Raw genomic sequence first — 14,816 nt, forward strand, 5'->3', positions numbered from 1 at the left:
ATCAAATTCCCCTGTCATAAGAACTTCCTTAAGAGTTTCTGTAGTCTAGGTCTGCTGGTAATGAATTTTCTTACTGTACGTTTTCCGGGAGATAAAAGTTTTTATTTTTTCTTCACATTTGGATGGAATTTTTTCTGGGCAGACAAGTTTTTTTCTTTCAATACTTCTACTCCACTGTGTTCTAAGTTATATAGTTTCTATAAAGAATGGCACTGTGATTATTTGTTCTCCTCTATGTAATGTGTCTTTGTTCCCTCTGGTTGCCACTGAGATTTTTTTTCCCCCTTGGTTTTCAGTGTTTGCGTACAATATGTCTGGGTGGGTTCTGTTAGACTGTTTAGTATTTATTCTCATTTGTGTTCCCCCAGGCTTCTTGGATCTGTGGTGTGGTATCTTTATTTCCTTTGTTAAACTATCTTCCTTTATGTCTTCCTCACTCTATAGTCCTTCCTCCAAAACTGCAGGTATATATACTATCCCACAACTAATGGGTGTTCTCTCTTATTCCTCCACCACCACACCTGCACACTTTTTTCTCTTCATGTTTCAATCTGGGAAATTTCTGTTGATCTATCTTCACATCTACAGATCCTTTCCTCAGTTGTCAAGTGTATTGATTAGCCTAACAAAAGTATTAATCAACTCTGCTATTATGTCCTTCATTTCTATTATTTCTATTTCATACTTTCTAATAGTTTTATCTCTGCTGAAATTCCTTTTCTCTTCATGCATGCTCTCCAAGGACAAATTCTGACTAGGTCCTTTAACATATTAACCATAGTTATTTTAAATTTCCCATGTGATAGTTCCAACATCTGGGTCACATGACTCTCGTTCTGTTAATTGCTTGATCTTTTGACAGTGTTTCCACCCCCCACCTAGCTTTTTTATTTTTTAAAAAATGTTTTTTAGACCTTTATTTTGTTTACTTTTATGTAGGGCTGGGGATAGAACCCAGTGCCTCACACGTACTAGGCAAGAGCTCTACCGCTGAGCCACAATCCCAACCCACCTCTTGCTTCTTTATGTGCCCTTATAATATTTGGTTGAAAACTAGACATCATGGGTAGAATAGTCTGTCAAATAGTGATTATACCTAAAAATTGGTATGTTTCTTCTTTTTCTTGGGTCTTTAGTTCAAGAGAAAATGTTAAGTCAATCTAGTCAAGAATGGAGCTGGGGCTGGAATTTGTAGCTATGGTTATTTATAGTGTACCACAGGCTTCAAATTTCTGTAGCATCAGCTAGTATTTAGCAGTATAGGCTCATTTGCCAAAGGGTATTTTTTGGAGTCTGCTGCACCATCCTTGAACTCAGGTCTTCTCTTTGTGACTGCATCTCAGAGACTGTCTCTCCACCCAGTTCCCTCTACCCCTACTACAGACTGCTGTTACTCAACACTTTCTAATCTGATGGTGAGGAACAAGTAAGGAGGAACATTCTCTTATATTTAACCTCAGTTTTAAGCTTTGTGTTCCTAAGTCTTGGGGTGGAAACTTCCCGGTGATCCTACCCTTATCTCAACTGTAGGGAATTGCTAATGCTTCAGCAAGTACTCCTACCCTTCTTCCAGGAACAGAGGGCTTTTGTTTTCTTCTATTCTATTACCCAAGCTGCCCTGGGTTGATAGGGCTTATACTTCTTCCCTTAACAGCTTAAAGTTTTTGCTCTACAACATCCAAAGAGTGTTCAGTGCACTTCGCGTAGTAAATGCTGTTTTTTTCCACCAGAATATGCCATGAGGAGGGCTTCTTCACTCTTTTATATCCTTATTCCCAAATGTGCTTTATCTCTAATTCCTTCTTCAGTTGTTTTCCCTCCTTAGATTGGACAATTTATAAACAACAGCAATACACTGCTCACAATTCTGGAGGCTAGGGAGTCCAAGATCAAAGCACCAGCAGATTCAGTGTCTGGTGAGGGTTGCTCTCTGATTCATAGATGATGACTTCTTGCTATGTCTTCACACAGAAGGAGCAAACTCTCCCAGACTTTTAAAATTTATTTTTCTCTTTCTACTTTTATTAGTGTATTTTAAATATACATGATGGGGTTTTGCTGTTACATATTTGTACATGCACACAATATAACAATATACTTTGGCCAATATAACTCCCCAGCACTTCCACCCTCCCTCTCCAACTTCCACTTCCTTCCTGGTCCCTTTCCTCTACTGATCTCCTTTTGATTTTCATTAAGATTCCTACCCGGGGCAGGAGTTGTGGTTCGGAACCCTTGATCTTTTGAGCTTTCCTGTAACATAATGGTCTCTAGTTGCTTACATTTTCCTGCAAATAACATAATTTCACTTTTCTTTATGGCTGAATAGAACTCCATTTTGTGTATATGCCACACTTTCTTCATCCATTCTGTTGATGGACACCTAGGCTGGTTCCATAGTTTGGCTACTGTGAATTGTGTTGCTATAAATATAGGTAAGCCAAGTATTACTATAATATTATGACTTTAATTCTTTAGGATGAATACCAAGAAGCAGTATAGCTGGGTTATATGATGGTTCTTTGTTTGAGGAACCTCCACACTGATTTCCATAGTGGTTGTACTAATCTGCATCCCACCAACAGGGTAAAAGTATTCCTTTTTCTCCACATCCTCTCCAGCATTTATTATTATTTGTATTATTTTTTGTAATCCCAAACATCAGACTTTATTGTGAACAAGTATAAGAACATTTTGGTCTCCAATAATATATGCAAAAGTTGGTAAGTTTCATCTATAGTCAACCAATCTGTTCCAATGAAAACTATGTTTTTGTGAAAAAAAATTTTAATACCTTTATTTTATTTATTTATTTTTATGTGGTGCTGAGGATTGAACCCAGGACCTCACACATGGTAGGCGAGCGCTCTACCACTGAGCCACAATCCCAACCCCTTGTGAAGAATTTTTATGAATCAAATTATTTCTTCCATTCTTCATTCATTGTTTGATAAACACCTATTACATGAAAGATTCAGGCCTATGTGCCGATGAGAATACCCAGATCAATAAAAAAATCATTCTTTATTTTCAAAGAAAGGACCAGTATAGTCTAATGTAGAAGATGGACCAGATATATAAGTAACCATAATACCAGCCAGCAGGTAAAAACATGCTCTAAGAAGGGCATACTCAGGACAAAGCAAATTGGAAGGAAGGAGATGTTTTCACAGACAGAAAAATAGAAAATTTCACAAAGGGTTTGGCATTTTGGTTTTGGATATTGAGGGACTGGAGGAGGTATTATTTGTATTCTTGATGACTGCCATTCTGACTGGTGTGAGATGAAATCTCAGTGTAGTTTCGATTTGCATTTCTCTAATTGCTAAAGGTGTTGAACTTTTTTCCATAAATTTGTTGGCCATTTGTATTTCTTCTGAAAAGTGTTTAATTCATTTGCCCATATGTTAATAGGGTTATTTGTTTTTCTGAGTTCTTTATATAATCTAGACATTAATCCTCTGTCCAAAAAGTAGCTAGCAAAGATTTCCTCCCATTCTGTAGGTTCTCTCTTCACATTCCTAATTGCTTCCCTTGATGTGTAGAAACTTTTTAATTTAATGTCATCCTATTTATTAACTCTTGGCATTATTTCCCAAGCTTTAAGGGTCCTACTGAGAAAGTAGTTGCCTGTGCCTATTTGCTGGAGTGTTGACCCTACATTTTCTTCTAGGAGTTGCATAGTTTCTGGTCAGACCTCTTTTATGAAGGCACTAGTCACTTCCCCAATGGCCTCACTTCTCCATATCACCATACTGGTAATTATATTTCAACATATGAGCTTTGGGTGGATATAAACTTTAGATAACAGCAAAGTAATCAGATTAAATGAGGTCATAAGGGTGAAGCCCTGATCCAACATAATTAATATATTTTTTGTAAGAAGTACCAGAGAACTCTAATGTAGGTCTATGCACATAATTCCCTCTATCCCACGCCCCAGGTTATGTGAAGACACAGAAAGAAAGCAGCCACCTGCAAATGAAGAAGAGAATCCTCACCAGAAACTGACCATGCACTCTGATCTCAGACTTTCAGTCTCCAGAACTGTTGAGAAAATAAATTTCTGTTGTTTAAGCCACCCAGTCTATGATATTTTGTCATGGCAGCCCAAGCAGACTAAGTCAAATATGAAGTAAATCATTTTAAAATAATTAATTTCATGCATTTTAAAAGGGAGCTTAGGGGAAGCAGTTTAAAAGCCAAGTCTAGATATAAATTATTAATAAAATTTGGAGTATTTTCTTACATTCTAGTTATTACACAGGGCAAATATGCTGTCCCTTGGGAAAGCATTAAATGGAGCTGTTAGGGAATAAAACTGAGCTACATAGGCCACTAATATGCCCCAATGTATGACATGCTTTTTCTTAACAAGAGGGAAATTCCACTAAAATTTTTTTTTAATATTTATTTTTTAGTTGTAGTTGAACACAATACCTTTATTTTACTTATTTATTTTTATGTGGTGCTGAGGCTCAAACCCAGGGCCTTGCGTGCTAGCCAAGCACTTTACCGCTGAGCCACAACCCCAACTCTCCCACTGAAATTTCTTTTGATGAGAAAATCAGTAATCAATAAAGTAAAAGAAAATAATTCTTTCCACTTATGAAAAGGGTTTTTTGCAAAAATATAAAGGAGCATCCATGACCAGTCAAAGAGGTAAGTAATACATTTTAAAGCAGAAAAAATAAAAAACCATAAAGGATTTTAGAATATGTCAAGTTTTGTCAATGAGAATGGCAGGAAGAAGGAAACATAATTTCAACTTAAAACAACTCTAATTCTCTAATGATGACACAACAGCTAAAAGAAAAACGATAAAACAGTAAAACAATAATAGTTACTGCTTACATGTTTAAAAGACCCATAAGGAACTGCTGTGGACCCTGTCTCTTCTAGATAGTCTTCCCAGCTTAATTCTACTTCTTCCATACCAGATCCAGCATCTGGAATTAAAAACAAAACAAAAAAAACAGGTGAGTCTCAAAGAAAAATGAAGGTACAAAAACATAAAACTACAGCAATCTAACTTACAGAATTTACTTCAGGACAAATTAATTGAGTTTGCACAAAAAAATTGAGTTATTTTTTTAATATTTATTTTTTATTGTAGTTGGACACAATACCTTTATTTTATTTATTTTTATGTGGTGCTGAGGTTCGAACCCAGGGCCTCACATGTGCTAGGCGAGGGCTCTACCACTGAGCCTCAACCCCTGCCTAAGTAATTTTTTATTGTTGTTTTAATGGCAGTTTCCCTTAGTGCCTAGAGTGTCAATGGGTCTCAACAGAGCAGACGTTTGATATGCTGTCTTGCTAGGGAGACATCAAATCTAAAGTTCACCCTAGTGGATCATATAATATGAAGATAGAAGGAATATAAAACTATTATATTCATTTTAGCCTATAAGTTAGTATCTAGTACCAAACATTTAGGTCACTTAATAGACATTTCAAACTTAAGTTTTCAATCTGATTCTAAATATTCTCTGAGTAAAGATACTATTAATCATGTTTTAGTTTACTACCAAAAAAAAAAGTGAAGTTATCCTTTCCCTTCACATCCTATATCCAATCCATAAAAAATTCTGTAGCTACCATCTTTAAAACATTCCAAATCAAATATTTTCTCATCCTATTACTATCTCTAGTCCACATTATCTTTCATCATCTTTTAATCATACTTAAATAAAAGCTACAATCTTTCAAAGATTACAAGGCCCTACATGAGCTAACTCTTGGCCACATACCCTTCTATTTTATCCCCGGCCAGACATTCACTGTTTCCTGCACTCAGGTGACAATGAGTTCCTTGACATTTTTTAATGTTTTCTGTAAGGTCTCTGCATTTGGTGTTCGCTCAGTTCAAAGACTCATCTTCCAGGAGGATCACAACTTCATTTCATTCAAGTTTCTACTAAAATGTCACCTCTTCAGTATCCCATCTAAATGGAGGCTCTGCTTCCATTTTCTTCATAGCATTCATTTCTACTTGACCATATACCATATCTTTTACTCTTCCCTATTAAATCATAAACATAAAGACAGAAATTTTACTTTGGTCACTCTTATATTTCTGTCACCTAGATTCAAAACACCTGGTATATAGTAGACACACAACATGTACTTGTTGCGTGAGCAATAGATACTAAAAGAAAAATTATCTGCTGGGTGGGCAAGATTCAAATATCTATAATCCAACAATCCTACTTCATGTAAACTACTTAAGAGCAAAGACAGTTTTATGTTTGTTCACTAATACGTCCCACTACCTAAAATAATGCTTGAAACAGAGCAAATTCTCAATAAATGGTTGGTAAATGAGTAAATTCTAGGGGAAGTCATGCTTCCAATGAACATAAGGAGCAAATAAGAGAATATTCACCATAGCACTGTTTGTAATAGTTAAGGACTGGAAGCAATTAGTAGGATGAGAGATAAACTGTGGCAATTCTTTAATGAAATGCTATTATATATGCAAGTGAAATTAACTAACTAGCATTGACATAGATAAATAAAGAACATCAAGTAGAAAAGACAAGTGGAGAATGAAAAGCATAGCTAGAAACAATTTAGGCTTCAAAACAAAACTTTTCAGTATCATGTTTATGAATACATGCATATACCAATAAAGAGAATGAAATCAAGAATGTTAAGAATATATGCAAACTTCAACAATGTTACCTTTGGGGAAAGTGAGATGAAAACATCATTAGAAGGGAAGTACAAAATAGAATTAAACTGTATTTTTTATATCTTTTTAAATATGGAAACACATGAAAAGACGTTCAACATTACTTATCATAGGGAAACGTACACCAGAACTACATGACATGCCATCTCACACATATTAGAATAGCTATTATCAACAAAGCAGAAAATGATGGGGGATGGTGAGGATGTAGAAAAAAATGGTATTTTTATGCATTGCTGGTGAGAATGTAGTCATTGTGGAAACAGTTTTGCAAAAAAAAAATTATTTTAATTATCATATGATTCAATAATTCCACCTCTGTGTATATATCCATAAGAATTGAAAGCAGGAACTCAAAACAGTTATTTGTACATGAATGTTCAGAGTAGCAATATTCAAGATAGTCAAAAGGTAGAAGAAGTGTCCATCAAAGGATGAAAGGATAAACAAAATGTGAATAGAATATTAGTCTTAAAAAGGTAGGAAATCGGGCTGGGGCTGTAGCTCAGTGGCAGAGCACTTGCCTCGCATGCGTGAGGCCCTGGGTTCTATCCTCAGCACCACATAAAAATAAATAAAGATATTGTGTCCATCTACAAGTAAAAATATATATATTTTTTTAAAAAAGGTTCGAAATCTTGACACATGCTACAAATACAACATGGACAAATCTTGAGGGTATTATGCTAAACAAAGATCTTGAGGACATTATGCTAAACAAAATACACCCAATCCAAAAAGTCAAATGCTATCAATTCCATTTATGTGGAGATACCTACAGTGGTCAAATTCATAGAAACAGAAAGAAGAATAGTGGGAAATGAGGAATGAAGAATTATTGTTTAATGGGCACAGACTACCAATTTGGGAAAATGAAAAAAAGTTCTAGAGATGGATGGCAATAATGATTGTAATACAATGTCAATATACTTATTGTCACTAAACCATACACTTAAAAATCGTTAATAAGGCTAGGTGCTGGGGCACACACCTACAATTCCAGCCAACTGGAAGACTCAGGAGGATCACAAGTTTGAAGCCAGACTAAGCAACTTGGTGAGACTCTTGTTTCAAAATAAAAAGTAAAAAGGACTGGGGATGTAGCTCAGTAATAGAGTTCTTGCCTAGCATGAATGAGGACCTGGGTTCAATCACCAGTATCACAGGGGGTAAAACTTAACATTTAAAACTTAAAACTTAACAAAAAACTGAAATATTGAAAATGTAAAAAAAAAATACTAAAAATTCATAGTAAGTTCATGGTTGTTATTATTTTTTCCATACTTTCTTAAGAATTTGAAATTTTTCATTAGAAATACAAGCCAACAAGGATCGCTCTGAGAGCAACCTGGAAGACAGGCCTATGGAAAGTCAACTGCCATTATTAAAACGTAACTAGGCTGAGAACTCATAGTCCTGAGGCAAGACTCAGTGGCCATATTAACAATTTTTAAGTGTACAGCTCAGTGACATTACGTATATTCACACTGTAGTACAATTATTATTGCCATCTATCTCCAGAACTTTTTTCTATTGGTACTCTGTACCCATTAAACAATAATTCTTCATTCCTCATTTCCCACTATTCTACTTTCTATTTTTTATCTATCTTTAAATTGTATTTAGAGAAAAATTATTTAATTATCATGATTCAATAATTTTATTTAAAGATAAAAATGACAATAAAAAACTGATGAATTAATCAACTAAACTCTCTCTTGCATTAAAAAAAAAAAAAAAAAAAACTACTAAAATTGAGAAGAAATAAGGCTAGTGACCTGATGGGAAAATGAGCAACACACATAAAAACAGAATTACCCAGAAATGCAAATGATCCTTAAATATATGAAAAGATATGCAAATTTTCTCATTTTGAGAGAAAGCAAATTAAAGCTACACTGAGATATTGGATTGGAAAAATTTCAATTTATTCTAAGGTGAAGTTACTGTAGTAAAACTGGTAAAGCATAATAATACAACTCCTATGGAAAAAAACGTAGCAATATCTAGCAACATTACATATGCATTTACCTTTTGATCCAGCAATCCCACTTCTAGGAATCTATCCCTAAGATATGCTGGCAAAAATACAAGAAGACATATGTACAAAGCTATTTATTGCAGCACTATTTGTAATACCAAGACTGGGAATAAGCCAAATGTCCATCAATAAGGAACTAGTTGAATAAATATGGCTTATTCATTGAGTCTACACATCAAAACCAAGACATCTAGGTTTATACAGCTGTAAAAAAAAATGAAAATGATCTCTATATATTTATGTGGAATAATCACCAAAGTATAGTAAGTGAAACCACAGAAGTTTTTTTTTCCATCTAGACTTCTTGTATAAAATGAGAGAGATGAGTGTGACTATTCAGAAACATACTTAAATTGAAAGAAAGAAATTACAAATGAACTGAAACAAATGAGTCTGTCGGTGGCAAGACAAAAAAACAAAAACAGGATTTCTTTAAGACACATTAAAATATAATACTATGACTGCAAACTCCATTGGAATTTATTTAAAGGTAAAAACCATAAAGAAATTCTAAGCAGCATATTATTATCCTTTTTTAAAAAAAAATACTTTTATTTTATTTATTTTTATGTGGTGCTGAGGATCGAACCCAGGGCCTCACATGTGCTAGGCGAGCAGTCTATCACTGAGCCACAACCCCAGCCCCTTATTATAGTTTTGACATTTGGAAACTTGGTATTGTTATTTTGAAATAACTATAGGATTATTACAGATAAAAACAAATTAGTAATGATGTTAACAACATTAGAAAATAAAACATTTTAGAAGCATAAAATTGTAGTAAAAACCCTGTAATTTTAAATTAAAATTGTAAATATGGGTATGAAACCATGATTTTCCTTTCTCTTCAAAAAGATGTGTATTTTCTTGCAATGTGTATGGATGACATCACATCAAAAGAACACAAGAACCAATCTTAAAGAATTCTCACTGCTCCAGAATGGCCAATTTAATCATCAAATTAATGATGATAGCAATGGATTCAAACTCATTAATCACACATACATATGTAACCCATATACATACACATGATAATATTTAAAACAAGGTGGGCACAATGGCACATGCCTGTAATCCCAGCAAATCAGAAGCTGAGGCAGGAAGATGATCAGTTCAAAGCCTGCCTTAGCAATGTAATGATATCCTGTGTCAAAATAAAAAATAAAAAGGGGTAGGAATGTGGTTCTATGGTTAAACATCTCTGGGTTCGATTCCCAGTATCCCATCCCCCCCATCCCACCCCAAAAAAAGAAAAAAGAAATCAACTTCTGAAATGGTACAGTACATACTTCAATGAACACACATTCTGATAAAAGCAGCAAAAATACTGGCTAAACAATGAAAAGCAACCATTTAAATGTCTCAAATTAGTCAAAAGCACAGAAATTTAAAGATCTATTCAAAGTAAGTTGCTGAACCTTGCTTAAGACAGTGGGATGTGGCATTTTAAGTTGCTACTATTCCCCACCCTTTTCCCTCTCCACCTCAATAATAAAATTTTAGAACTGAAAATAAATACAATAACCAAACTTTTAAAAGAAACTCTACAGATGAGTACAATAGCAAAATGAAGCAGACACAGGAAAGAAGTAAAACTGAAGACAGAACAAAAGAAAATAATCTAAACAACAAAGAACAAAGAAAAAAATGAAGAGACTAATAGAACTGTGAGACAATAAAAGAAAATTTTATACAATTTATTGAAGTTCCAGATGAAGAAAAGAAAGAAGGCAGGGTTGGAAAAGTATTTAAAGAAATAATGGCCGAAATTTTTCCAGAATCAGCAGAAGACCTGTATCTTCAAGAAGCAGATGACCCAAGGAAATTCATGCAAGGAAACAGCAGCATCAAACTTTTTTAAACAAAAGACAAAGAATCTTGAACATAACAAGAGAAAAATAACATCTCTCTTAAGCAGGTGAACAGCGGTGGGGGTCTCATGCCAGGAAAAATGGGAGATACCCATGACAGCACATTTCCCAAGGCTAGAAGGAGGTGGCACAATACTTTTCCTTTACAATACTGAAGGAAAGAAAAGAACTTTCAACCCAGAATTCTTTATCCAGCCAAAATGTCCTTCAATAATAACTGGGCCAGACATGGTGGCACACACCTGTATTCCCAACAGCTCAGGAGGCTGAGTCAGGAGGATCATGAATTCAAAGCCAGCCTCAGCAAAAGCAAAGTGCTAACCAACTCAATGAGACCTTTTCTCTAAATAAAATACAAAATAGGGCTGGGGATGTGGCTCAGTGGCCAAGTGACCCTGAGTTCATTCCCTGGTAAATTCCCCCCCCCCAAACCCCACAATAAAAACCAAACTTATTTCAAATATAATAATACTAGGAGGTTGAAAATAAAAGAATAAAAAAGATACGGTGCAAACATCAGTCAAAAGAAAGCAGGAATAGGTAAATTCATAGAGACAGAGAGTAGACTAACTGATTTTCAGAGGCTGAACAGGAGTATTTTGGTGGACACAAAAATGATCTAGAATTAGCAGTGATTACTGTATAACTTTGTTAATATACTAAAAGTCACTGAATTGCACTGGGGGTGTAGCTCAGTGGTAGAGCACTTGCCTAGCATGTATGAAGCTCTGAGTTCAATACCCAGCATTATAAAACAAATAAAACCACTGAATTATGCATTCTACAAGTATGAATTTTATGTCTGAAAATTATATCTCAGAAAATTATGCTTCAGTAAATTTTTTTTAAAAAATCAAAATAAAACTTCAACAATAAAAAAGTTTTATTAGTGAAAAACAAACTAATGAATAATGAGCCCAAGATATGAAGAGATACTTCATCAAAGAGAATTAAGAAAGCCAAATAAGCACATGTAAAGATGTTCAACATCACTGGGCATTAGAGAAATACACATGAAGATCATGATAAGCTCACAACTATCCAGAGGGCTTAAATAAAAAGTAACAATACCAAATAATGGTAAGCATGCAGACAGAATGTATGTCTCTCACATTACTGGTGAATGTCATCTCTAGAAAGTAGCCTGACAGTTTCTTTACTAAACCTATGATAGAAAAATTGTGCTCTTTGGCATTTATCTTCCCAAAATTATGTATACAATTATTCATAGCAACTTATTTGTAATAGCCAAAAGCTGGAAAAAAGCAAAATGTACAACAGAAGAAGGTTTAATCACACTATAATACATCCATGGAATACTATTCAGCAATAAAAACTAACAAACTGTTAACATATGCAAAAACTTCAAGGGATCTCAAAGGCTATTATTTTGAGAGGAAAAAAAAAACTCAAAATGTCTTCTGTTATGTAACATTCTTTAAATGACAAACTTACAGAGATGAAGAGCAGATGAATAGCAGCTTAGGGTTAAAGAGGGTACAGAGAAAGAGGAATAGGTAATGGGAGTGATAAAATAGTTCTATATCTTGACTGAGATGATGTTACAGGAGTCCACATGTGTGATAAAATGATACAGAACTACATACACTTTAAATCAGTATCAATGTCCTGGATTTTATATATTACAATTTTTTGAGGAACTCATGGGAGAAACTGGGTGAAGGGAACATGAGACCTGTCAACACTATCTTTGCAACTTCCTATGACCCATAATTATTTTGAAATAATTAGAAAGTAACCATCAAAATTAAAATACTATTTTTAAAAAGTGTCTTCATAAAAATGACTTACTTTTTCAGCAAACACTATTAGTAGTCTTTAGTGCCAGATTCTTTGCCTGGTGCAGCACACGGCAATGAAAAATAACTACGAACTTCAAAGAGCTTCCAGTTTAGTGGTACAAAGACAAGTCAGACAATGTAACACAGGTGAGTAATGCAATTGTGCACTATGAAGGATAACATCTGCTCAGCAAAACCAGTACCTGCATCAAGCTGCTGTTCCCCGTTCATCTCCACAACACATGGGTTTATCTCCTCCCCAAAGGAAAGGCCTAATGATTCTGCTATGATTGGAAGATGACTTGCAGGTTTCAAGTGTCTGTCCAATGAGCATCCAAGGGTCCAAATGAAAGTGCTGAAAAATCAAAGAGAATTCATCAACAGCCTGAAGCCAAAGTGTTTACTTGTTCAAAAGACATGACACTTGACTAGGATGAAAGGTAAGATAAAACAAAAACACACTGGCAGAAAAGATAGGATTAGAGGAAAGATCTGACACCTTCTCTAATTTTGACAATTCTGTATAAGAGTATATGTGGAGAGAGAGGTAGGAAGGGAAGGAGGGAGAGGGAGAAGGGTCAGGGGGCAGAAGAAGAGGGAAAGGATGAGAAGAGAAACCAAGACCTTGATAAAATATCTATAGATCACAACAAATTAACATGTATATGAATCCTATCCTTAAAAGTGTTACCACTCTTTGTGCCATAATTCCTATCCACAAAAACTTTAATTTTTCCTTTTCACAAAAACAATTCCTAAGGCTGGGTTGTGGTTCAGTGGTACAGTACTTGTCTAGCATGTCTGAGGTACTGGGCTCGATCCTTGGCACCATATAAAAATAAATAAATAAAGATATTGTGTCCATCTATAACTAAAAAAAAGTATTAAAAAAAAAACACAAAAATTCCTAATGGTTTCATGGGGTTGGGGAGGGGGGCTTTCAAACTCTGGCTTACCTAATGAATAAAATTCAGGCTATCATATATTACTTTATCTAGTTTTCCATTTTACTTCTCTAGGGTACTATGCATAACTAAATTTATCAATTATATTAATCTACAATTATAAAAGAGAATCCCTCCAAAATAAGTTCTAAACCAAATTTTTTAAACAACTTTACTGGAGTATAATTCATATACCCAAATTTTATTTTAAATGTATAATCTAATAACATTTAGTAAATTTACAGGGTGGGCAAATATCACCATAATCCAATTTTAGAATATTTCTGTATCCCTGAAAAGAAGCTTCATATTCACTTGCAGTTTGTTCCTCCCCATCCCATCCCTAGGCTCAACCAACCACTAATCCACCTCCTGTCTCTAGAGGTTTTGCCTTTCTTGGACATCTCACATAGATAGAATATATTACATTGATACTGATATTTATTTCACTTAGCATGTTTCTGAGGTTTGCCCATGTTGCAGAATGGATGAATCTATTTATTCTTGCTTGTAAAACAATCTAAGACATTATCTATATACACCTCTAACAGATGAGAAAGAATAAGTGAAAAAAGGATTTGCTACAGGAGGGCATGATATGAACTAACTGCCCAGGCAATAATACAAAAAACTATATAAGTGGGATAGGTACTTAACAGCACAGTGTTGAGGGTGATATTCTGCAAGATCAAGCAACTTTATATCTCTCAAAGGGTTTTGAGTGTATATGAAAGCCCTTGGTAATTGATTCTCACAGCAACTTTAATCACTAAGAAAAAGTTATCTTAGATTTTAATGTTGCCCTTCAAGAATAATAGGTACCTGAAATACAACAGCTTCAGATGGGAAATAGTAGTTCTACCAGCTATGCAATCTTACATGTTATCATACTATGTCATTGATTTTGTCTGTAGAATGAGGTAAGGTCTTTTTCAGATTCTAAAATTTTATTTCATAGAAAAAGTTTTAATAAACTTTATAAGTATGGATGTCCCATTTGAGACAACTACCAGTTATGAACAAAATTATATACAATAAAAGCACTGACATCCACATTTTCTCATAGGAACAACTGAACGAAACTCAAGAGTGATATACAAATCCTCTAAATGTGCTCCCTTCCCTTAGTTTACTTTTTCACCCAAATCTCAGTCAAACGTACCATTCCATCTACTAATTAATTCACTCCCTACATATTTATCAACACTAGCTCATCACAAACAATTATTTCTGGGGATGAGGTAAAGTCATCAAGAGAAACATAATTCCTATTTTCCTATTTTCTTTCTTTTTTTATAGCTTAGGGATGGAGTGCTTGCCTAATCTACACAAGACCCTGGATTTAATCCTTAGTACTGCAAAAATAAGTATAAAGAAATAAAACACACAGAATAACTACCTTAGTAAATCTTTCAAAATATATAAAAGTCATTTGAACACTTAAACCATGCTTTCCCCCAC

General features: G+C 34.5%; 1 protein-coding gene across 1 annotated transcript in view; it reads right to left on the minus strand.

The window, feature by feature from the left end:
• The window catches only part of Sfmbt1 (Scm like with four mbt domains 1), a 139,973-nt gene that overhangs the window by 69,464 nt on the left and 55,693 nt on the right, over window positions 1-14,816 (minus strand). Inside the window, exons 2-3 of the mRNA XM_026388573.2 lie at window positions 12,615-12,766; window positions 4,855-4,949 (exon numbers count right to left, since the gene is read on the minus strand). Of these exons, the coding sequence (XP_026244358.1) occupies window positions 4,855-4,949; window positions 12,615-12,642 (123 nt within the window). The 5' untranslated portion in view covers window positions 12,643-12,766. The remainder of the gene's footprint in view (window positions 1-4,854; window positions 4,950-12,614; window positions 12,767-14,816) is intronic.

Source organism: Urocitellus parryii, chromosome 3 (genome assembly GCF_045843805.1).
Source record: "Urocitellus parryii isolate mUroPar1 chromosome 3, mUroPar1.hap1, whole genome shotgun sequence".
NCBI classification, from domain to species: Eukaryota; Metazoa; Chordata; class Mammalia; order Rodentia; family Sciuridae; genus Urocitellus; species Urocitellus parryii.